Source organism: Penicillium vulpinum, assembly GCF_028829585.1.
Source record: "Penicillium vulpinum strain IBT 29486 chromosome Unknown utg000001l_segment0_segment0, whole genome shotgun sequence".
NCBI classification, from domain to species: Eukaryota; Fungi; Ascomycota; class Eurotiomycetes; order Eurotiales; family Aspergillaceae; genus Penicillium; species Penicillium vulpinum.
In genome coordinates, this window is record NW_026643241.1 from 2,979,355 (window position 1) to 2,996,748 (window position 17,394).

Consider the following 17,394-nt stretch of genomic DNA (forward strand, 5'->3'; position numbering starts at 1 on the left):
GCGACTGAACATAATCCCTGGCTGAACAGGGTACTCTGGCCGTAGGAAAAAGGAACAAGTTCACTTTTCTTATACTGTGGCCCGGCTGGTTTGAACCTGCCATGAATTCGCATTTGAAGGAAACTAACATGAAGAATAGGCTCATCCGCACGTGCACAGCCATGCCCCGAACATCGTGATAGTTCGATGTATAAAAGAAGACAAAGACGTCTCTTGGCACTTCACACTCAGTGTATAGTCTTATATGCCATTTATGAATGAACAAATGACAAAGTGGAGGATATTCAACCCCCCCCCTCCTAAAACTAAAACCAAAACTAACAGATTGACTCGGGAATCGCTCATCCTATTGTGCCGTGTCCAGATATACGGTAGTTGTGAAGGCATACAGCAAGAGAGACGTCTACTATTTCATCTGCTGTGTACTATATGCTATCAACCTGACATTGAGGTATCTCCAGAATCAGAAGAGAAGGAGAGAACGGAAAAGCTCAGGGTTGTTCCTTCGATTTACGTCAAAATATCTCTCCGGTCCCTGATCTGCCCGATTTGTGTGATAGGCATCCCACTAGGGCATCAGGTGTCGCTTCCCTTTCACCCCTCAGAAATCGAGACAAAACTCCGTATTGGCATCTTGAGTAAGTCATCGTTGCTGTGAATCATATTGTCTGTTGACAAACTTCAGGTAACTATTCAGAGATACCCTTTGCCCATTGTGCAACCCTCCTGCATTGTCCATCCAAATACCCCCAGGGCTGTTCAAATTCGAAGAGCGATACAAACAATCATCCTCATCTCCTGTTCATTGTCTTACTCTTGTGGTGGGTGAACTTGAAAGGTGTGGCGTCATTGGGTCTTCCGTTCTCAGACGCGTCTTGAAGTTCCCGCGCCTTTCGCGACTCTCTTTCTTCTCCACATCTCTCTTACCCTCCCCTGGAAGCTTCTCCCACCACCTATCCCAGCTTCAATTTACCAATCGCCTACTGAATTTTAACTTATCTCATCCCAGCTTGCCGTGATGGCTGACGATGCCCCTGTTTCTTCGCCTGTCGAGGGCGATCAGCCCGAGCGCGTTGCTGAGAATCCTATCGACTCCGAGAAGAAGTCTGAGGATGTGGCCATGTCGGAAGATAAGCCTGCCGGTAAGCCTGAACTGATCAATATCAATTAAGTGTTTTGCGCCTATATTCCTCAACGCTGTCCCCCGATCGGTGTATCCCATTTCTGTGCGACACCACTAACCCACTGTCTCTTCCAGAGACTGAAGCTGCGACCGACAAGAAGACAGACGCTAAAGCTGAGGCTGATAAGCCTACTTTCTCTGATGAGGCTCCTGAACTCAAGGCCGATGGTGAAACTGCCGATACAGAGGCTGTTACGCCCGCGGAGCCCAACGGAACCCCTGCCTCAGCGAAGAAGTCCTCCAAGAACCGCCGCACCTCCACAGGTGCCACCCAGAAGCTGAGCCGCAAGAAGTCACAGATTCGCACCACCTACCTGCACGCTAAGCCAGGCGAGACCTATCTAGCTCGTCTACGCAGTTATGCGCCCTGGCCTGCTATCATCTGTGACGAGGGCATTCTGCCCCCCAGCCTACTTGAAACTCGTCCCGTTACCGCCATGCAAAAGGATGGATCCTACAAAGGCGAGTATGGTGATGATGGAAGACGCGCCCATGAGCGTACCTTCCCTGTTATGTTCTTCGAGACCAATGAATTGTGAGTCGACCCCCGCACAATCTCTACGTCAGACGTGAACTTCCTACTGACTATTTTTTTTTTCTTGACAGCGCTTGGGTTCCCAACACCAGCCTGACACCTCTCAACCCTGCCGACTGCAAGGAGATCTCCGAGAAGAATAAAAGCAAATCACTCATCAACGCCTACAAGGTTGCATCTGAGGGTCATAATCTTCAGTACTTCAAGAAGCTCCTGAACGACCATCAGGCAGCTATTGACCAGGAAGAGGCTGAGCTGGAAGCCCAGGAAGCGGAGAAGGCAGCTGCCAAGGCCGCAAAGGAGGCCAAGAAGGGCAAGCGCAAGAGCAAGGGCGCCGATACTGACGTTGAAATGGAGGATGTGGAGGACTCTAAAAAGTCCAAGGCCTCTTCTAAGAAGCGTAAGAAGGATGTTGAAACTGATGCTGAAGTGGAAAAGGTATGTGTTACAGGATTATTGCGAATGTTGATCTCGCTCATCTCACACAATTATAGCCCGCTAAGACTCCTAAGTCTAACACGAAGCTGAAGTTGACCACCCCGAAGGCTCCCACTGGGGAGGTTGGAAAGAAGACTCCAGCCAGCAAGGCCAAGAAAGCGCCTGCCAAGAAGGGCAAGGCGGCTCCCGCTACTAGTGAAGAAGGTGACAGTGCCGATGCTAAGGAATCCGAGAAGCCTATTGACCCAGAGGAGCTGAGAAAGAAAAAGGAGAAAGAGAGTACGCGAACCCCCTCCCCCGACGAGTCCGATCAGGCCAACTCATACCTTGCAGTTTTGTTCCTCCGTCACAAGCTCCAAAAGGGTTTCATCTCCCGCGACCAGCCCCCCAAGGAAGATGAGATGGCTAGCATGGCCGGCTACTTTGACAAGTTGGAAAAACATTCGGACTTGGAAGTGTCGATCATCCGTTCAACTAAGATTAACAAGGTCCTTAAGATGATTGTCAAGCTCAATTCGATTCCCCGGGATGAAGAGTTCAACTTCCGTCACCGTGCCATGAACATTCTATCTAGCTGGAAGAACATCTTAGACGCGGACACTCCCGGCCCGGCGGACAAGGATGAGAAGCCCGCCGTCAACGGCTCCAAGGGGGAGGATGGAGTCGAAACCCCCAAGCTAGAAACAGAAGAGGAAAAGGAGCCTGAGTCCAAGTCAACTAAGGACGGCGATTCCCCAATGCCTGACGCGGATGAGAAGGCTCCTGAGCCTGAGACAGAAGAAAAGCCCGAAGAGAAAGCAGCCGAGGAGCCCGTCGAGGCTGCTGCTTAAATGGACTGGGAATCACGACTTTGCGATGTCTGTTTTCTTACTCTTATCCATTTGCGCTCTCATTCATGTTCTCTTCTCTGTCTCTGTTTCAATCTACGCGGTTCTGCCGGTTTGTTTCTTTTTTCCTATTTTTTGTCACCTGTCAATGCAACACTGGGATACGGGGCTGGACCAACCAGTAAGGCTTCTTTGAATCAATTGAAAATGTGATTGTTCTTTTTTTTTTTTACTTGGCTTCTGCACACTGACCTGTGTCCTAGCTATGGAGCATGGGAGTTGCCTGGATCTGGGTATTTCCCAGAGGTTGCATGCCAATGATCCCTGTGATCATTCGATATCGAGCTGGCTTTGCACCGAATAGTGCCCAAAGTATCGGAGAGGAAGTCGCGTTATGACATGAAAATGAACAGAAAGGTCCAGAAGGGTATGTAATGGAGTGGCTGTCTCAGTCTTCTTCACTGCATGTATTGAGCTCTTGAATACAAGGATCTGTAATGGCTATTCAGTAAATTAGTAAACAGAAGAACGTGTAAGATTCTTAGAATTTCGAAATCCATGCAATTGGGTTAGCTCTATAAAATCTCTATTTGAATATTGTCAAGGTATTGAGGAAGCATAAAATGCTGGTATGCCTGGCTCTTTGCAAAATGAAAAATGCTCGCGCCTTCTATATATTCATGCATTTAAACATCATGTTTGAAAACAAATGGAAATAGTGTAACGCCGGTATGAAAGCTCCAGATTTCCTGTCCAGATCACACATCCGTAGAAACGCTATCATCAACAGCGATGACAACCACAACACAGATATCGTCAACTTTCCCGCCGCGATAATAATCGCCGGGGTAGTAGCGCTGAGCTTCCTTCGCAAAGGGCCCATCGCGACGATAGTCGACACTAGCAATCTTTGCCTCGCCAGCAATCGTCGCAGCAAGAACAGACTGCAACGTGACTCCATCCTTAGGCCCAGACTCAGTATTGGCTGGGTCCTTGGAAAGTGGCGAGCCCGTCGGAGTAGGAAGAGCATCAGCCAGCCCACTCGGCGCAGCCAGCGCACACAGGTCCTCTGAGACCCCAACGCCAGACTCAGTCGCTGTCCACGCCCCGGTCATAACCATGCGGCTCGTGACGAGCTTGAGGATATCCTGATTATTGAGATTATCAAAAACGCCATCGGTAGCAATAATGAGCACATCCCCATGCTGCATCTGCACATTCGTAACTGACGCGTCACGGGGGAAATCTTCCAAAAAGGCCCCGCCAAAGACAGACGCCTGGGCGCGCATACGGGGCGGGATCACGCTAAGCTGGTACGGGGTATTAAAACCATGCGTCTGCGGAACTGAGTAATGATGAACCGCCGCCTTCCTCAGCAACACCGATCCAGAATCACCCAAATTGGCCAATTCGACCCGTCCATCCGGCAGCGCGACGCCAACAGAAGCGGTACTACCCCCTGCGCGGATCGTCGAATCCGCCACAACCTGGTCATATCCAGCCTGCAGGAGATGCTTTGAGCGCAAGCGCTCGGCTGGCTCGTGCCAAGTCTGTGCGGTGTGCGCCATGTAGTTGCACAGGCCGTGTGAGAAGTCTGCAGGGTCGACGCGGGATTCTGTCCAGCCACCTACGCCATCTGCAACGCCAAAGGCGACTGCTTCTGCATTGGTGTCTTGGTGATCTGAGATTCGGTTTCCGATGCGGGATACGAAGAAGGCGTCTTCGCCTGAGTCTGGGCGGTTGCGACGGCGACTGACGGAGTTCCTGTCTTTTGACACGCCTAGGGCGTCGCCGGCGGGGTCGAAGTTATATGCATTTTTGACTGGGTGGAAGCGGCGGCCTTTGCCGGAGGAGGAGACAGCGACGCGGTAGGAGAGTTTTAGGGAGGGGTTTTCGAAGTTGGTTATTCGGGTTGCGTGGAAGGTTCGGCGGGAGGGTTGGCGAGTTAGGTCCAGGCTTAGACGGGTATTTGGTCTGATTCTTGTAGTGTGGGATGAGAAGCGCACATATTGAGTTTTAAATAGTGAGAGAGCGTATGTGTTTGGATTGGTCGAGACTGAGTAGACGCCGTCTCGTACGATGATGGCTTGTAGGCTACTGCGGACGGAACTGCAGGCTCTACAAGAAAGACTTGGCAGGATCATCGCAGGTCTGGGGTCTGGGGCCTTATATATATTTCCCTCGTGGAGAATGTGCTCCGATCTGAGAGGGAGAGAAACGAAAGGAGAGTAACAAGACGTATGAAGAAGGAAATAAAAATACCAAAAATCAAGGAGCATGAATCTTAACGGATAAGAGAGTACCCGCCCTTATCGCCCGACCGCCTGGCGTCATTGATTTTTCTTAGATACCTGATTTCTCAGGCAGAAATGGTTTAACCGTATGGAGTTGGACTTGGTGTAGGTGAAAAAAAACAAGAGAATGACTTCAAACATTCTTATTATATGTTGTTGAATTTGAATATTCTGAAATTGAATCAGACCCTACCTTGTATGAGAGTGCTAACTATACCGCCAACCGTTATCAATTCTGCCGCCCGCAACATCTTCCCTCCCGCCAACATTTTTGTTTTCTCTTCACCACGCGATACCCCAATTATTGTTTACTTTTACCCTAGGCCCTAGCGCAAAGCTTTCTTAAGCGGCCTTTTGAGCTACAGGAGAAGCAAAAGCTTCTAGTCGCCCAAAATGATGCACCCATCGCGTCAGGCTTATGTCGAGGAGACGGAGGACACAGATATGGGCATCAGCTATGCCGATCTTCGTGAGTCGTTATCGAACAGCTTTTACTTGAAGGCCTACTAATAAAAACATAGCCATGGACCAAGACTACGATATGCCCTCTACTGCAGGGGGTATCCCAACCGAGCGAGCCTCGGCCATTCTATCGCAATTCGAACGGAAACGGAGAGCAGCAGCGATGGTGGTTCCAACAGATGATACACGAGTGCGCGCACGACTAAGAGATCTCGGGGAGCCCATTACGCTATTCGGCGAAGGACCATCAGAGCGACGCGATCGTCTACGTGAACTGTTGACCGACATGGCGGAGACACAAGGCGGTGTCGAGGTAGAAATGGAAGAAGCGGGAGAGGAGGCAGAGGAACAGCAAGAAGAATTCTACACAGATGGTGGGCCCGATTTACTTGAGGCGCGGAGAAATATTGCGTGTTATTCTTTGCCGCGCGCAAAGGCCCGAGTGGCCCGGCTCAAGGACGAATCGACAATTATACTTCGAACACATGTCAAGCATCGAAAAGCCATCAAGGAGAAGCTACGAGGATTTGACCTTTACGGATCTCAGATTGCTGGCAATCGTCCGGTCAGCATTTGTCGATTCGCGCCGGATGGGCAGACAATCGCTGCTGGAAACTGGAGCGGTGAGATCAAGGTGCTCAGCGTGCCCAATCTGGAAGAAAAAGCGAGTTTCAAGGCGCATACGGACCGAGTGGGTGGTTTGTCGTGGTTCCCCGGTGCTACTCTACCCAGCTCAAATGTCTCACCCTCAAGTGTCAATTTGATGTCTGGAGGTGGCGAAGGACATCTCAACCTCTGGGCGCTTGATCAAGAAAAGCCGCTGGCTACGTTATATGGCCACACGGAGCGTGTATGTCGTACCGAGTTCCACCCTTCGGGTCGATATGCAGCATCTGCATCCTTTGACAACTCATGGCGGCTGTGGGATATTGAAAGGGCAACTGAGCTGCTCCTGCAAGAAGGCCATTCGCGAGAAGTATATGCTGTGTCATTCAACAACGATGGCTCCCTCGTGGCTACTGGTGGATTCGACAGCATCGGGCGTATCTGGGATCTGCGGACAGGGAAAAACGAAATGATACTTGATGGTCACATTCGTGAGATTTACGCTATGGACTGGGGCGTTGATGGCCACCGGGTGCTCTCTGGTTCCGGTGATGGCTGGGTCAAATGCTGGGACTTGCGACACACAAAGGAGACGGGTGGGATTGGTGCGCATAAGAGCGTGATATCGGATCTCCGATGGTACAAGGGTGCAGAGTCTTCGTCATTCTTGCCTTCCACAGATGGTGGGATGGACATTGATGGTCCTCCACCAGCAGCTGATAATGCACCCTCGCCTAAGAAAGCGGGCACATTCTTTGTGACTAGTGGATTTGATAAGAGTGTCAACATTTTTAGCGCGGATGACTGGTCCCTCGTGAAGGCGCTGAGCGGTCACTCGGGCAATGTACTCAGCACGGATATCAGTGACGACGCAAAGTGGATTGCTAGCTGTGGTCACGATCGTACTGTGAAGCTCTGGGGGATTGAATGATTAAGCTCACATGTTAGCTATTCCACTACATACCATATGCCTCCTAATTGGAAACTGCATATAAACCAAAGAAAAGGCTGTAATTTGGATAAAATCTGTCGAATTATCTAGATCGATATCTTCGTAGTCCAATGCTTATATCAAAAGTAGCCCATGGTCACGTGTTGAATGTGGGGATGACGTAAAGCAGTACGCCGAGGGCTTTTTATGAGAGTTATATACAGAGCTCTTACCTTGCCCATCAGCTTGGGAAAACACTACACCATAGTAGTCATGGCTATCCATGCACAGAGAATTGCACATCATCTCTATCGCACAGCAACCCCACGGTCTTTCTCACGACCAACCTCCTCGCTATCAAAGACAAGCCAATATGCATGTCACCAGCCAGCGCGAGGACTAGTAACCCTCCCAACACGTCAATCTCGCATAACCCAGAGACCCATGATATACCTTCGCTCTGCCTCAACAAAATTCTCCACCTCAGCAGAACCAAGCAAAATAACCCTTGCCGGCGCACCCGACATAACCAACCACTACACGATCTTCCCTCAAACGCTACCATCAGGCCCACCACCAGGGTCCCCATTTGCAATTCCAACTAGCGATCTTCGCCGCGAATTCCTTCAAATACAAGGTCTCGTCCACCCAGACAAATATCCGAACGGAGCAGAGAAGCAGCTTGCCGAGGGCCTGTCAGCACGTATAAACGAAGCGTATCGGACACTTCTAGATCCTTTGCAGCGGGCACAGTATATTCTAAGGGAATGGCACGGGATCGACGTGACTGCGGAAGATGCCTCAACTAAGCATGCACTTGATGCGGAGATGCTGATGGAGGTTATGGAAGTGCAGGAGACTATTGAGGAGGCTGGGGGGTCTGCTGAGGCAGAGGCGCAGATCAATGCACTTAAGAAAGAGAATGAGGAGAGGATTGTTCGGTGTGTTGGGAGACTCGGAGGGGCATTTGAGAAGGGAGATTTGGAAGCTGCGAGGAAAGAGTGTATTCGTTTGCGGTTTTGGTATAGTGTTGGGGAAGGGTTGAGGGAGTGGGAGCCTGGGAATACGGAGATTCGATTGATGCATACTAGTTGATGGGTTGGTTCTTTTGTATATTATTGGATTTGTTTAGATATCTGGATAGACCACCCAGCTCTTTTACATATGGCATCTGGAGAGTATTGGATGCATGAAGTGTGATTTGTTATATGTATTTTGCCAATTATATTCGGGGACCTGCGTTTTTGGTTTTTGGTTGTTTTTTTATCTTTTTATCTTTTCTCCCTTCGATAAGGATACATAGTGGAATAAGAGGTGCTAGAAAAGAGGCAAGTAATATATTCAGCCTGTACGGAGTAGAAATACCTATTTTTATAAAAAAAATATAGATATCTACGATATTAGCTGTTAATTCAAAGCTCGGTATACCTATTTAGGTAGCTGTACCTTTTGAAGGCACCGTTGTTCAACTGTTGACCGCCACATTTAAAATACCCAAAATATCCAAAACATGTCAAAAATAGAAATAAGTGAAGCTTCAAATTCTAGGGCCCGATGGAGCTCTTAGGAACAAATCAACCAGTGAGGCCACAGATTGGGTTCTCTCGAGGCTGGGGATTGGGCACAAACCTGCTGACGCCAACGTCGCCCGACAATTGGACAGTCCAAGATCCAGTTAACGCCAGCTGTTATGTATGGCTGCTCTGTATGGCTATTCTGCGTTGTTTTTTTTTAAGTCTCGGTGATAGCGGAATATCATTCAAATGGTTCAGATAGACGAGTGGATGGTAGTTATTGGCATTGGGAGTAACAAACCATTGGGATATCGAGGGTAGAGTGTAAGGCGAACATATACCACGACAACATCTAATTTCCTTTGGCCCCATTTCGCATATCTCATAAAGTCATCTGGTCTAGCGTTAGCATAATGGGTCCTAGAAACTGTTCTTGCCCCCATCACATCTGCACACGTAGCAGACTACTATCTTCGCCCAAGATCGCTTCCGGCGCCTCGGGAATTGGAGGGGGAATACTTAATGGGACTTACCCTGCATGTTAGAACGTAGATTAATTTCATTTCAATCCTTTCTAAAGAAGGTCAACTGTCTCTCATGGAGTCTGTTCCGGATTTTAGCAGGTATGTACAGAGATAGTATACACTGTTAGCAGACCGCTAATTCAATCTCCTCAGTATTATCCACTCACCATCATTCACCTTCCTTGTCGGCCCACAACATACGAAGCTGACAATCCAGTCGGGACTCGCCCAGCATGTCTCCAAACCACTGCATAATCTCATGAACGGCCCGACGAGGGAATCAAAACACCGAATTGCCGTTCTGGAAGAAGACGATGTTGAAACCTTTGTCGCTTTCTGCGAGTATGCGTACACTGGCGATTATAATGTGCCTCGTCCTGAGCCGGTCCAGGAAGGTCACAGGCATGGAGTAGTCGCGAGTTCGCCGAGTACTACCACCTGGAGAGAGCATTACCGGTCTGGTTCAATCGCGTCAACTGTGCCACCCCCAGCTCCGTCACCGCCTCCACAGTATCGCCATAGGGGACAGGAAGCGTACCGTCAGTCTGCGGCTTCGCCCGAGCCGCCAATGGCTCAGCTCGTGTCTGAACCTGCGCCCGCTGAGGCCAAGGAGCCCGTTACTCCAACCAATGCGCCAGAGCCTGAGGTCGAGTCGGCTCCAGTGCCCGAGGCTCCAGCCGATGCAGCAGAGCCAAAGCCAGAGACATGCCACGAAGTGGAGGTTGCACCAGAGCCACCAGCCGAGCATGTGCCTGCCAACGAGGAATGGGCAGGTCCGACCGAAGAACCTCTATCATGGGAGCCAGAAGAACCTAAGGCAAGCAAGAAGAAGGTAAAGAAAGGGAAGAAGGGCAAAAAGCAAACAGAGCTTGTCGAAGAAGAACTTCTCACACCAGCTGAACCTGTTAGCCTTACACCGCCATCAACACCACCTCCAGAAGTTTCTGCTGAGCCTCTTCCAGAGCCAGAAGTAGAGCTCGTTGAAGAATTAGCTTCAGCAGAACCAAAACCAAAACCAGAACCAGAACCAGAACCAGAAGTAGAACCGACCAAGTATTATGAACAGCCAGCCGAAGAACCTGCACCTGCTGAGGAACAGCCTGCACCCATTGCGGAGGGATCGATGGAAAGTTCATGGACTCAAGACAGAGGCTCAGGCACAAGCATGCAAACCCAGCGCCAAAGACCAATGCTCGACATGTCCTTCGCGCAACATCAAGTCTCCTCACCCTGCGAGCCAGGGCTCAGCCTATGGGATGAGTTCACATCTCTCCAATACAACGACGAGCCATCCACCTCCAAGCCCAGCCCAGTCGAGGCACCAAGCACCGATCTCCCCTACATCACGTTCCACGCAAAAGTCTACGTCTTCGCCACCCGGTACCTAATCCCCGCTCTCGCTCAGCTCTGTCTCCGAAAGCTGCACCGCGACCTTCTCATCCTCTCCTCGATAGATGTCGAAACTGCCGATCCAAGCGACTCCCAAATTCTAGACGGCTTGGCAGCAATCAAGGCGCAGATGGTGCTAGAGCTGGTGCACTATGCCTACACGAAGACGGCCCGGTTGGAGCCGATATCGCCGACGTCCGCGACGCAGCTTCGGGAGAACGAGCTTCGCCGACTGGTGGTGCATTATGCGGCATGTAACGTGAAGGAATTAGCACGGTATCATTCGGGCGATGATTCGGTTTCGGCAACTCCTGCTTTGCGGCCGGTGGATGCGAAGGTGGAGCGGGTTGAAAATTCCACTTCCCCTAAGAGTCTTCGTGCTTTGTTGGATTTAACAACGGAGCTGGCCTCTGATCTTGTCTACCGCATGATGTGAAATGTTGTGATGTGATTGGATCCTGGGACATATGTGCCCAGACTTTTGGTGTGTCTCTGGTTTCTGCATACAACTAAACTTGATATGATTTCATGCATTGCTGCCCTGGAGATATTTCGAAGGGACCTGGCGTTTGCATAATTTGGATTTGTCATTTTCACTTTTTCGAAGTGCATTATCTTTCTTTGTTCTGCATGATCTTGGCTTTGTTTTGGCTGAGAGGCTTTTTTTTTTTTTGGAATGAAACTGCGATTTATATTGTATCGATCATGGATGTTGTGGATGTAAGCTTCCACGTGACCAGTAGGATCCCAATTGATAAACTCTGTACAAAGTACTCTACTCTGAACATACATATATATATATATATATATGTATGTATATAGATTCGATAGATTCGAATCAAATTGACTCTATAAGAGCTAGACTGAAGTCAAGTGGATTTTCCACATATGAATTGCATATATCTAGGCATCTTGGCAAATAACAAAAGATAAGCAAATCTCGCAATAATTCAACTTTCAAAATGATCGACTGATCGACAAAACATTCATATTAAAATAGATTCTTGGCAAGAATCCCGATGTCAATAGTGTAGACGGGGCTGTGAAGAGAAGAGAAGTTCAGGGGAAAAGAGGAGAGAGAGTACGTCCTTCTCTTCAACCCTTCTCTGTCTCTTTTAACTTGATCAACTTTCTAAGCGTGTCTGCATATTCTATTTATTCTATTGACTCTACTAAACTTGTTCTATGCGCTGTCGCAATGGTGTTACCTAGTATACCAATCCTATCTCTTCTTCACAGCCACTGAACTAAAGCTTGGCAGCGGACCGTCAACGATGTACTGTCGATCATAATATACTTGGCATTTGGCGCTCCAGGCACGTTGGACGTTGGAAATCCCTGTTTATATCTTTTTTTTTTCTTCTTTTTTTCTCCTACGGAATATACATCTATCCTCTTATCGGAAGATGTCATGGAATAAGGAATAAACCGCTCAGAATGGAATGAAATCGGGGTTTGAGATTCATCATCTGAGTAACTTGTCTCTGATTCAAAGTGTGTTATGATGTTGAACACAATTCTCTTGTATAGATTATCAATCAGACTGGCACTCTTTCAAGGACCAGGTCAGATCCATTGCGGCACAGGGAAAAGGCGTTACGCACCAATGATTCCTTAATGTTCTTGGCAGAGTCCCACGTCCTTGACTTCATAACCCCCCTAGGCATCGAAGTTTTTTTTTTCTTTCTTTTTCTTTTTTGTATATGCCAAAATGCGCCTGATGCCCAGACATCCGCAGTGAATAGGTGGATCTTTGTTTCCGGAATTGCCCTACAAACTAAAGCCATTAACCGCCACTCCCCCTGATGCATATGGAGTATGATGGATCGTCCAAGCCCAACATCCTGGACCGATCTATTCTTATGGATTTCTTTTAGAGGAAAATCATAGGTCTGCCTTGCCCATAGAGGCCTCTGGGAGGTCCCCTGCGAGTGATTTCATTGCAGTACAGAATCCCTTTGGGGTTTCTGATATTTCCTTTTACTATTAAAAGTATAGTCTTGGGATTTCTTGGCTGATCTTCAGGGAATATGGAACATATGGAATATATGGGATGTTTTTGATGCCCATCCCGGTATATTAAAGATCTCCCTTTCGCTCTTTCTTCCAGTTCAATCACTTCAATCACTTCAAGCCTTGAGTTCACTTGACTTTACTTTTCCATTGATTCTATGACCCATTGGTCTATAGTCCTATCTTGAATAAAGTCACTCTATACTCCTCTTTTTTGTGTTCCAACTCGAGGCCTCATCTATACTTCATTGCATTTGATCTATATACACACGACACACAATGTCCAACCCAACTCTACTAGGGGTCTACCATAACCACAGCCAAGAACTTTATCCTATATCTGCACCAGAGTCCTCTCACTCTGATAAACCGTTCATGAACTCGGAAAAGTCCGAGAAACACTACCCACTGAGCTTCCGCGAGCGTCTGCGACATTTCACATGGGCATGGTACACCCTCACCATGAGTACCGGAGGTCTAGCCCTCCTCATAGCAAACCAGCCGAACAAATTTACAGGCTACCGTGAGGTCGGTATGGCCATCTACATAATCAACCTCGTCCTCTTCTCCCTCGTCTGTTCTCTCATGGCAGCACGCTTCATAATTCACGGCGGAGCCCTTAACTCCCTCCGTCATGAACGTGAAGGCCTCTTCTTCCCTACCTTCTGGCTCTCCATCGCAACAATGATATCCGGCCTGGAGAAATACTTCGGCGACGACGCCTCCCCATCCTTCACAACAACCCTCGAAGTTCTATTCTGGGTATACTGCTTCTGCACCTTCACAGTCGCCGTCGTACAATACTCCTTCGTCTTCACTGCACACACCTACCGCCTCCAAACAATGATGCCCTCGTGGATCCTGCCCGCATTCCCAATCATGCTAAGCGGCACGATCGCATCCGTCATCTCGTCCCGCCAGCCTGAGCGCGCATCAATCCCAATAGTCATCGCGGGGATGACATTCCAAGGTCTGGGCTTCTGCATTTCGTTCATGATGTACTCGCACTACATAGGACGGCTGATGGAGAGCGGTCTTCCTTGCCGCGAACACCGACCGGCGATGTTCATCTGCGTTGGACCGCCCGCATTCACGGCTCTTGCCCTGGTTGGTATGGCGCAGGGACTACCTGAGACGTTCAGCGTAATGGGGAGTGAAGACACAGCAGCCGATGGACGGATGCTGGAGATTCTGGCGTTAGCGGCGGGTGCGTTCTTGTGGGCGCTGAGCTTCTGGTTCTTCTGTGTTGCCGCTATTGCTGTTATTCGGTCGCCGCCGACGAGCTTCCATCTTAGCTGGTGGGCGATGGTTTTCCCCAATACGGGGTTTTCAATTGCCACTATTACGCTTGGAAATGCATTTGACAGCACCGTGATTAAGGGCGTTGGCTCTGCCATGACTATCTGCATTGTTTGCATATTCCTCTTTGTCTTCATCAGTCATGTTCGTGCGGTCTACCGTCAGGATATTATGTATCCTGGTAAAGATGAGGATACCTCGGACTGAGATACTTTTCCGACCGAGGGATTCATGCCTCTCATCATTTTTTGTTTTTGTTTTTTTCTTGTTACTTTTGACGTTTTTCTCAGCTTCTTGCACAATCTTTTCTTGCATACTTTCGTCTTCTTTCATTGCACACCGTTGTCATCTCATTCGCTGTCTTTTCCCCATTCCCATTTCGATTTTGCTGATTTCCCTTTTGCTCTTTCGACTGAAAAAGCGATCAACTATTCTGTTTTCTTTGTTTTGGTCCTGTGGGAACCCTTCTGCATCTCCGGCATCTCTCATGTTATGTCCGATCTTCCATCTGCTTAGCGTCTACTAGAAATAAATAGCATTAGAACGAGGATCATTTCATTATATTGCATAACTATCTGGTAAGCTACCTAGTAATCCAATCAAAATAAAAGACCTATCTCTTTGATGTGAACAAGCACAAAGTCCAAGAACCAGAACAAACCAAATCACGCTACCATATAGCCCTACCTGGAAGTCTCAACATTACAGAATAGAACACTACAGGGAAAAATACGTTGAAGAGGCTCGTCTTGGCTTCATCCCGAAGGATTACTGGACCCCAGCACCACGATGAGGTGCGAGCCAAAGCTGGGGAAATTGCAGGAGATGGCAGGATAAATAGTAAGACGAATGACAGAAGATATTGTAACGCAGATATGGTGACAAAGTCCCTCTCTTCACTTCTCGACCGGCACCAGGTTGCCCTGGGACCAGTGAGCAGAAGGTGAGGAATAAATGGTGGCGGCGAAGTCCCTCTCTTCACTTCTCAGCCGGCACCAGGTTGCCCTGGGACCGGTGAGCAGAAGGCGGGGGATAAATGCTGAACAAGAAACCCGAAAGATGAGTGAATAAATGGCATGGGCTCGTCTTGGCTTCACCCCGAAGGATTACTAGACCCCAGCACCACGGTGAGGTGCGAGCCATCGCTGGGGTAAATGGCAGAATAAATGGTAAATATATTAGAATGGGGTAGAGGACGTTGCAGAACCAACATGATGACGAAGTCCGTCTCTTCACTTCCCAGCACGGTACCAGGTTGCCCCGGGACCGGTGAGCAGAAGGCGATGGATAAATAGCAAACAACACAAAACCCGAAAGATCTGGAGACAGTGAGAGGGAAGGAGTGGGGGAGGAAAAGAAGAAGAAGATGATGAAGGATGATGAAGGATGGAGATGGGGATAGGAGGGGGGTGAAAAAGAAATGAAAACAAAGAGATGGAGAAGAGAAGAGAAAAAAAAGATTTTGGGGGGGGGGGGGGGGGGGGGAGGATTGTATTTATAAACAAGAGTCAGGATACAGTTTGCTACTTTACCTGATCCAGTACAAATGTATGTCACCATTATGTCAATGTCAACATAGAAGTATAGAAGTACATAGAAGACGTATATTTATTGGTTATTGTATCCTATGTAAGATTGTCACCTTGCTCTAGCAAGTTTGGTATGGGTATCATGATGACAGGAAAAGCAGTATTTTGCCGCACATGTGGCTATGTCGCTGTGGAGCGATAGGTCGAATTCATGTTCGACAGCCTTAGAACGTCGGGGTTTCTCGGAGTACACTGGCGCTGGGCAGATGGCCAGAAACCCGCGACGTCAACGGCATCTGATGGACTACCACGTGGTTCCTTCTGCTGGGAAGGAGTGAACTGCTGAGGCGAGACTTCCGGATTGGCAAGAACGGTCTTCAGAGTAATGGTAGACTTGGAATGAAGTGCGAGAGCCGTCCACATCAGCTTAGGCAATCTTTCTGCCTACGTTACCGATTCCACGGCCGACAATGCTGACAATCACATCACCATCTCCATTGTCAGGTGCATCTCGGATACCCCAGCCAGGGGCACCGAACTTGGACAGGTCTCGGGCAAGCTGGATCACGTTGGGATCAGCAATCACATCTCGGCCAACCTGTAACCGCCCAACATCCTCCGAGCCCATGGTCATGAGTGTGAACATCGTCGTCGCAGCCGCAGGAGCCACACAACCTCCCTTCGAAACCGTCTCCAGAAGCTGGAATGCACACTGCTTTCCAACATCCTCAGGGGCTTGACCACCCGATGGCGGAGAGGCCACATCAGCTGAGAAGAGGCAGCCCGTGGAAGACTCCGCTACCAAGGATAAACCGAACCCAAGACCGATCTTCTTCTTCGCCTGGGGATTGGTCTTATCCGGAGCTGATACCAAAGGCGCAGACGCAACGTCGGAGAAGATATAAGTATCAGGGCTGAGTGGGTTGAGGATACCACGGGCGGTCTCAATCATACGAGCGTTGTTCGAGCCGGAGACACCAACCGAGTACACAACACCACGGATGCGCTTGATGCGGCCGGCGTTCATCAAGTGCAGGGTCTTCGGCAGACGGACTTGGTGGCCAAACACAAGTTGCACTTCACCACCACCACCCCTACCAGTGGGGCCGGTGTTTGATCGCCTCAAGATACGGAGCTCGAGGTTGTTCCAGATACCAAATTGTTTGTACAGAGGGAGAATGGCAGTGCGAACGCTGTCGACAGACATATCGCCGGTCTGTGTCGACGAAGTGATCACACCGGGCCCTGTGAAGAGCACCTTCATGGGTGCTTTGGCGAATGGGGCCAGCAGACAGAGAGGGATCAGGAAGTAACTGAGACCGCGGTTACAGTTTGACGGAATCTCGTAGGTGATCATGCCGCCGCTGGCTCCAGTACCGGCCATGCTGCCGGTGATCAAGCCCGGCTTGTAAACCAGCACAGTTCCGGTGTATGAGATCTCCATTTGAGAGCCATTGGTGACTGCATCTAGGAGACGGAGGAAAGAGATTTCATGAGGCGCAAGACCTGGATTCGTGGGCGACGAGGAACGAATTTGCGAGATGTGGACTGTGCGGCCGGTGAGGGTGGACAAGACCAGCCGATATACCAGATTGTGATGGGATGTAAACCGAAGGGGGGTTGAGAAGTTGTTGCCATTTTGTGTGATCAAGACTCTCGCCGTTAAACACCTTAGTCTGGCTGTTGGATTCGAGATATGAAAAAGAAAAATTGACGGAGGGAAGTTGATCCGGGCCGATTCTTAAGTCCGGGGTGAAGCTGATATCTCCGGGGATTAGATCGTCGTTTTTGATTCTAGGTGTTCCGACCTCATGCGACATCTGCAAAAAGCTACACTCTGACAAGATCAG

The 17,394-nt window shown here is 49.2% G+C and overlaps 7 protein-coding genes across 7 annotated transcripts; 5 read left to right on the forward strand and 2 right to left on the reverse strand.

The window, feature by feature from the left end:
• Window positions 1-1,018: 1,018 nt before the first annotated feature.
• N7479_001080 (uncharacterized protein) lies at window positions 1,019-2,986 on the forward strand (the record flags this gene model as incomplete). Its single annotated transcript, XM_057248777.1, has 4 exons — window positions 1,019-1,142; window positions 1,259-1,718; window positions 1,790-2,156; window positions 2,213-2,986. The coding sequence occupies 4 exons, from the start codon at window positions 1,019-1,021 to the stop codon at window positions 2,984-2,986; spliced, it is 1,725 nt and encodes a 574-aa protein (XP_057113209.1).
• A 755-nt stretch (window positions 2,987-3,741) lies between these two features.
• ppmA (type 2C protein phosphatase PTC7) lies at window positions 3,742-5,127 on the reverse strand (the record flags this gene model as incomplete). Its single annotated transcript, XM_057248778.1, has 1 exon — window positions 3,742-5,127. The coding sequence occupies one exon, from the start codon at window positions 5,125-5,127 to the stop codon at window positions 3,742-3,744; it is 1,386 nt and encodes a 461-aa protein (XP_057113210.1).
• A 543-nt stretch (window positions 5,128-5,670) lies between these two features.
• On the forward strand, window positions 5,671-7,276 carry N7479_001082 (putative pre-mRNA splicing factor; the record flags this gene model as incomplete). Its single annotated transcript, XM_057248779.1, has 2 exons — window positions 5,671-5,746; window positions 5,799-7,276. 2 exons carry the CDS (start codon window positions 5,671-5,673, stop codon window positions 7,274-7,276), a joined length of 1,554 nt encoding a protein of 517 aa, XP_057113211.1.
• Window positions 7,277-7,720: 444 nt separating this feature from the next.
• Window positions 7,721-8,371, forward strand: N7479_001083 (J-type chaperone JAC1; the record flags this gene model as incomplete). Its single annotated transcript, XM_057248780.1, has 1 exon — window positions 7,721-8,371. One exon carries the CDS (start codon window positions 7,721-7,723, stop codon window positions 8,369-8,371), a length of 651 nt encoding a protein of 216 aa, XP_057113212.1.
• A 1,016-nt stretch (window positions 8,372-9,387) lies between these two features.
• On the forward strand, window positions 9,388-11,139 carry N7479_001084 (uncharacterized protein; the record flags this gene model as incomplete). Its single annotated transcript, XM_057248781.1, has 2 exons — window positions 9,388-9,413; window positions 9,468-11,139. The coding sequence occupies 2 exons, from the start codon at window positions 9,388-9,390 to the stop codon at window positions 11,137-11,139; spliced, it is 1,698 nt and encodes a 565-aa protein (XP_057113213.1).
• Window positions 11,140-12,995: 1,856 nt separating this feature from the next.
• N7479_001085 (tellurite-resistance/dicarboxylate transporter family protein) lies at window positions 12,996-14,222 on the forward strand (the record flags this gene model as incomplete). Its single annotated transcript, XM_057248782.1, has 1 exon — window positions 12,996-14,222. One exon carries the CDS (start codon window positions 12,996-12,998, stop codon window positions 14,220-14,222), a length of 1,227 nt encoding a protein of 408 aa, XP_057113214.1.
• A 1,502-nt stretch (window positions 14,223-15,724) lies between these two features.
• Window positions 15,725-17,364, reverse strand: N7479_001086 (RNA 3'-terminal phosphate cyclase-like protein; the record flags this gene model as incomplete). Its single annotated transcript, XM_057248783.1, has 3 exons — window positions 15,725-15,937; window positions 15,993-17,092; window positions 17,133-17,364. 3 exons carry the CDS (start codon window positions 17,362-17,364, stop codon window positions 15,725-15,727), a joined length of 1,545 nt encoding a protein of 514 aa, XP_057113215.1.
• Window positions 17,365-17,394: the final 30 nt, after the last annotated feature.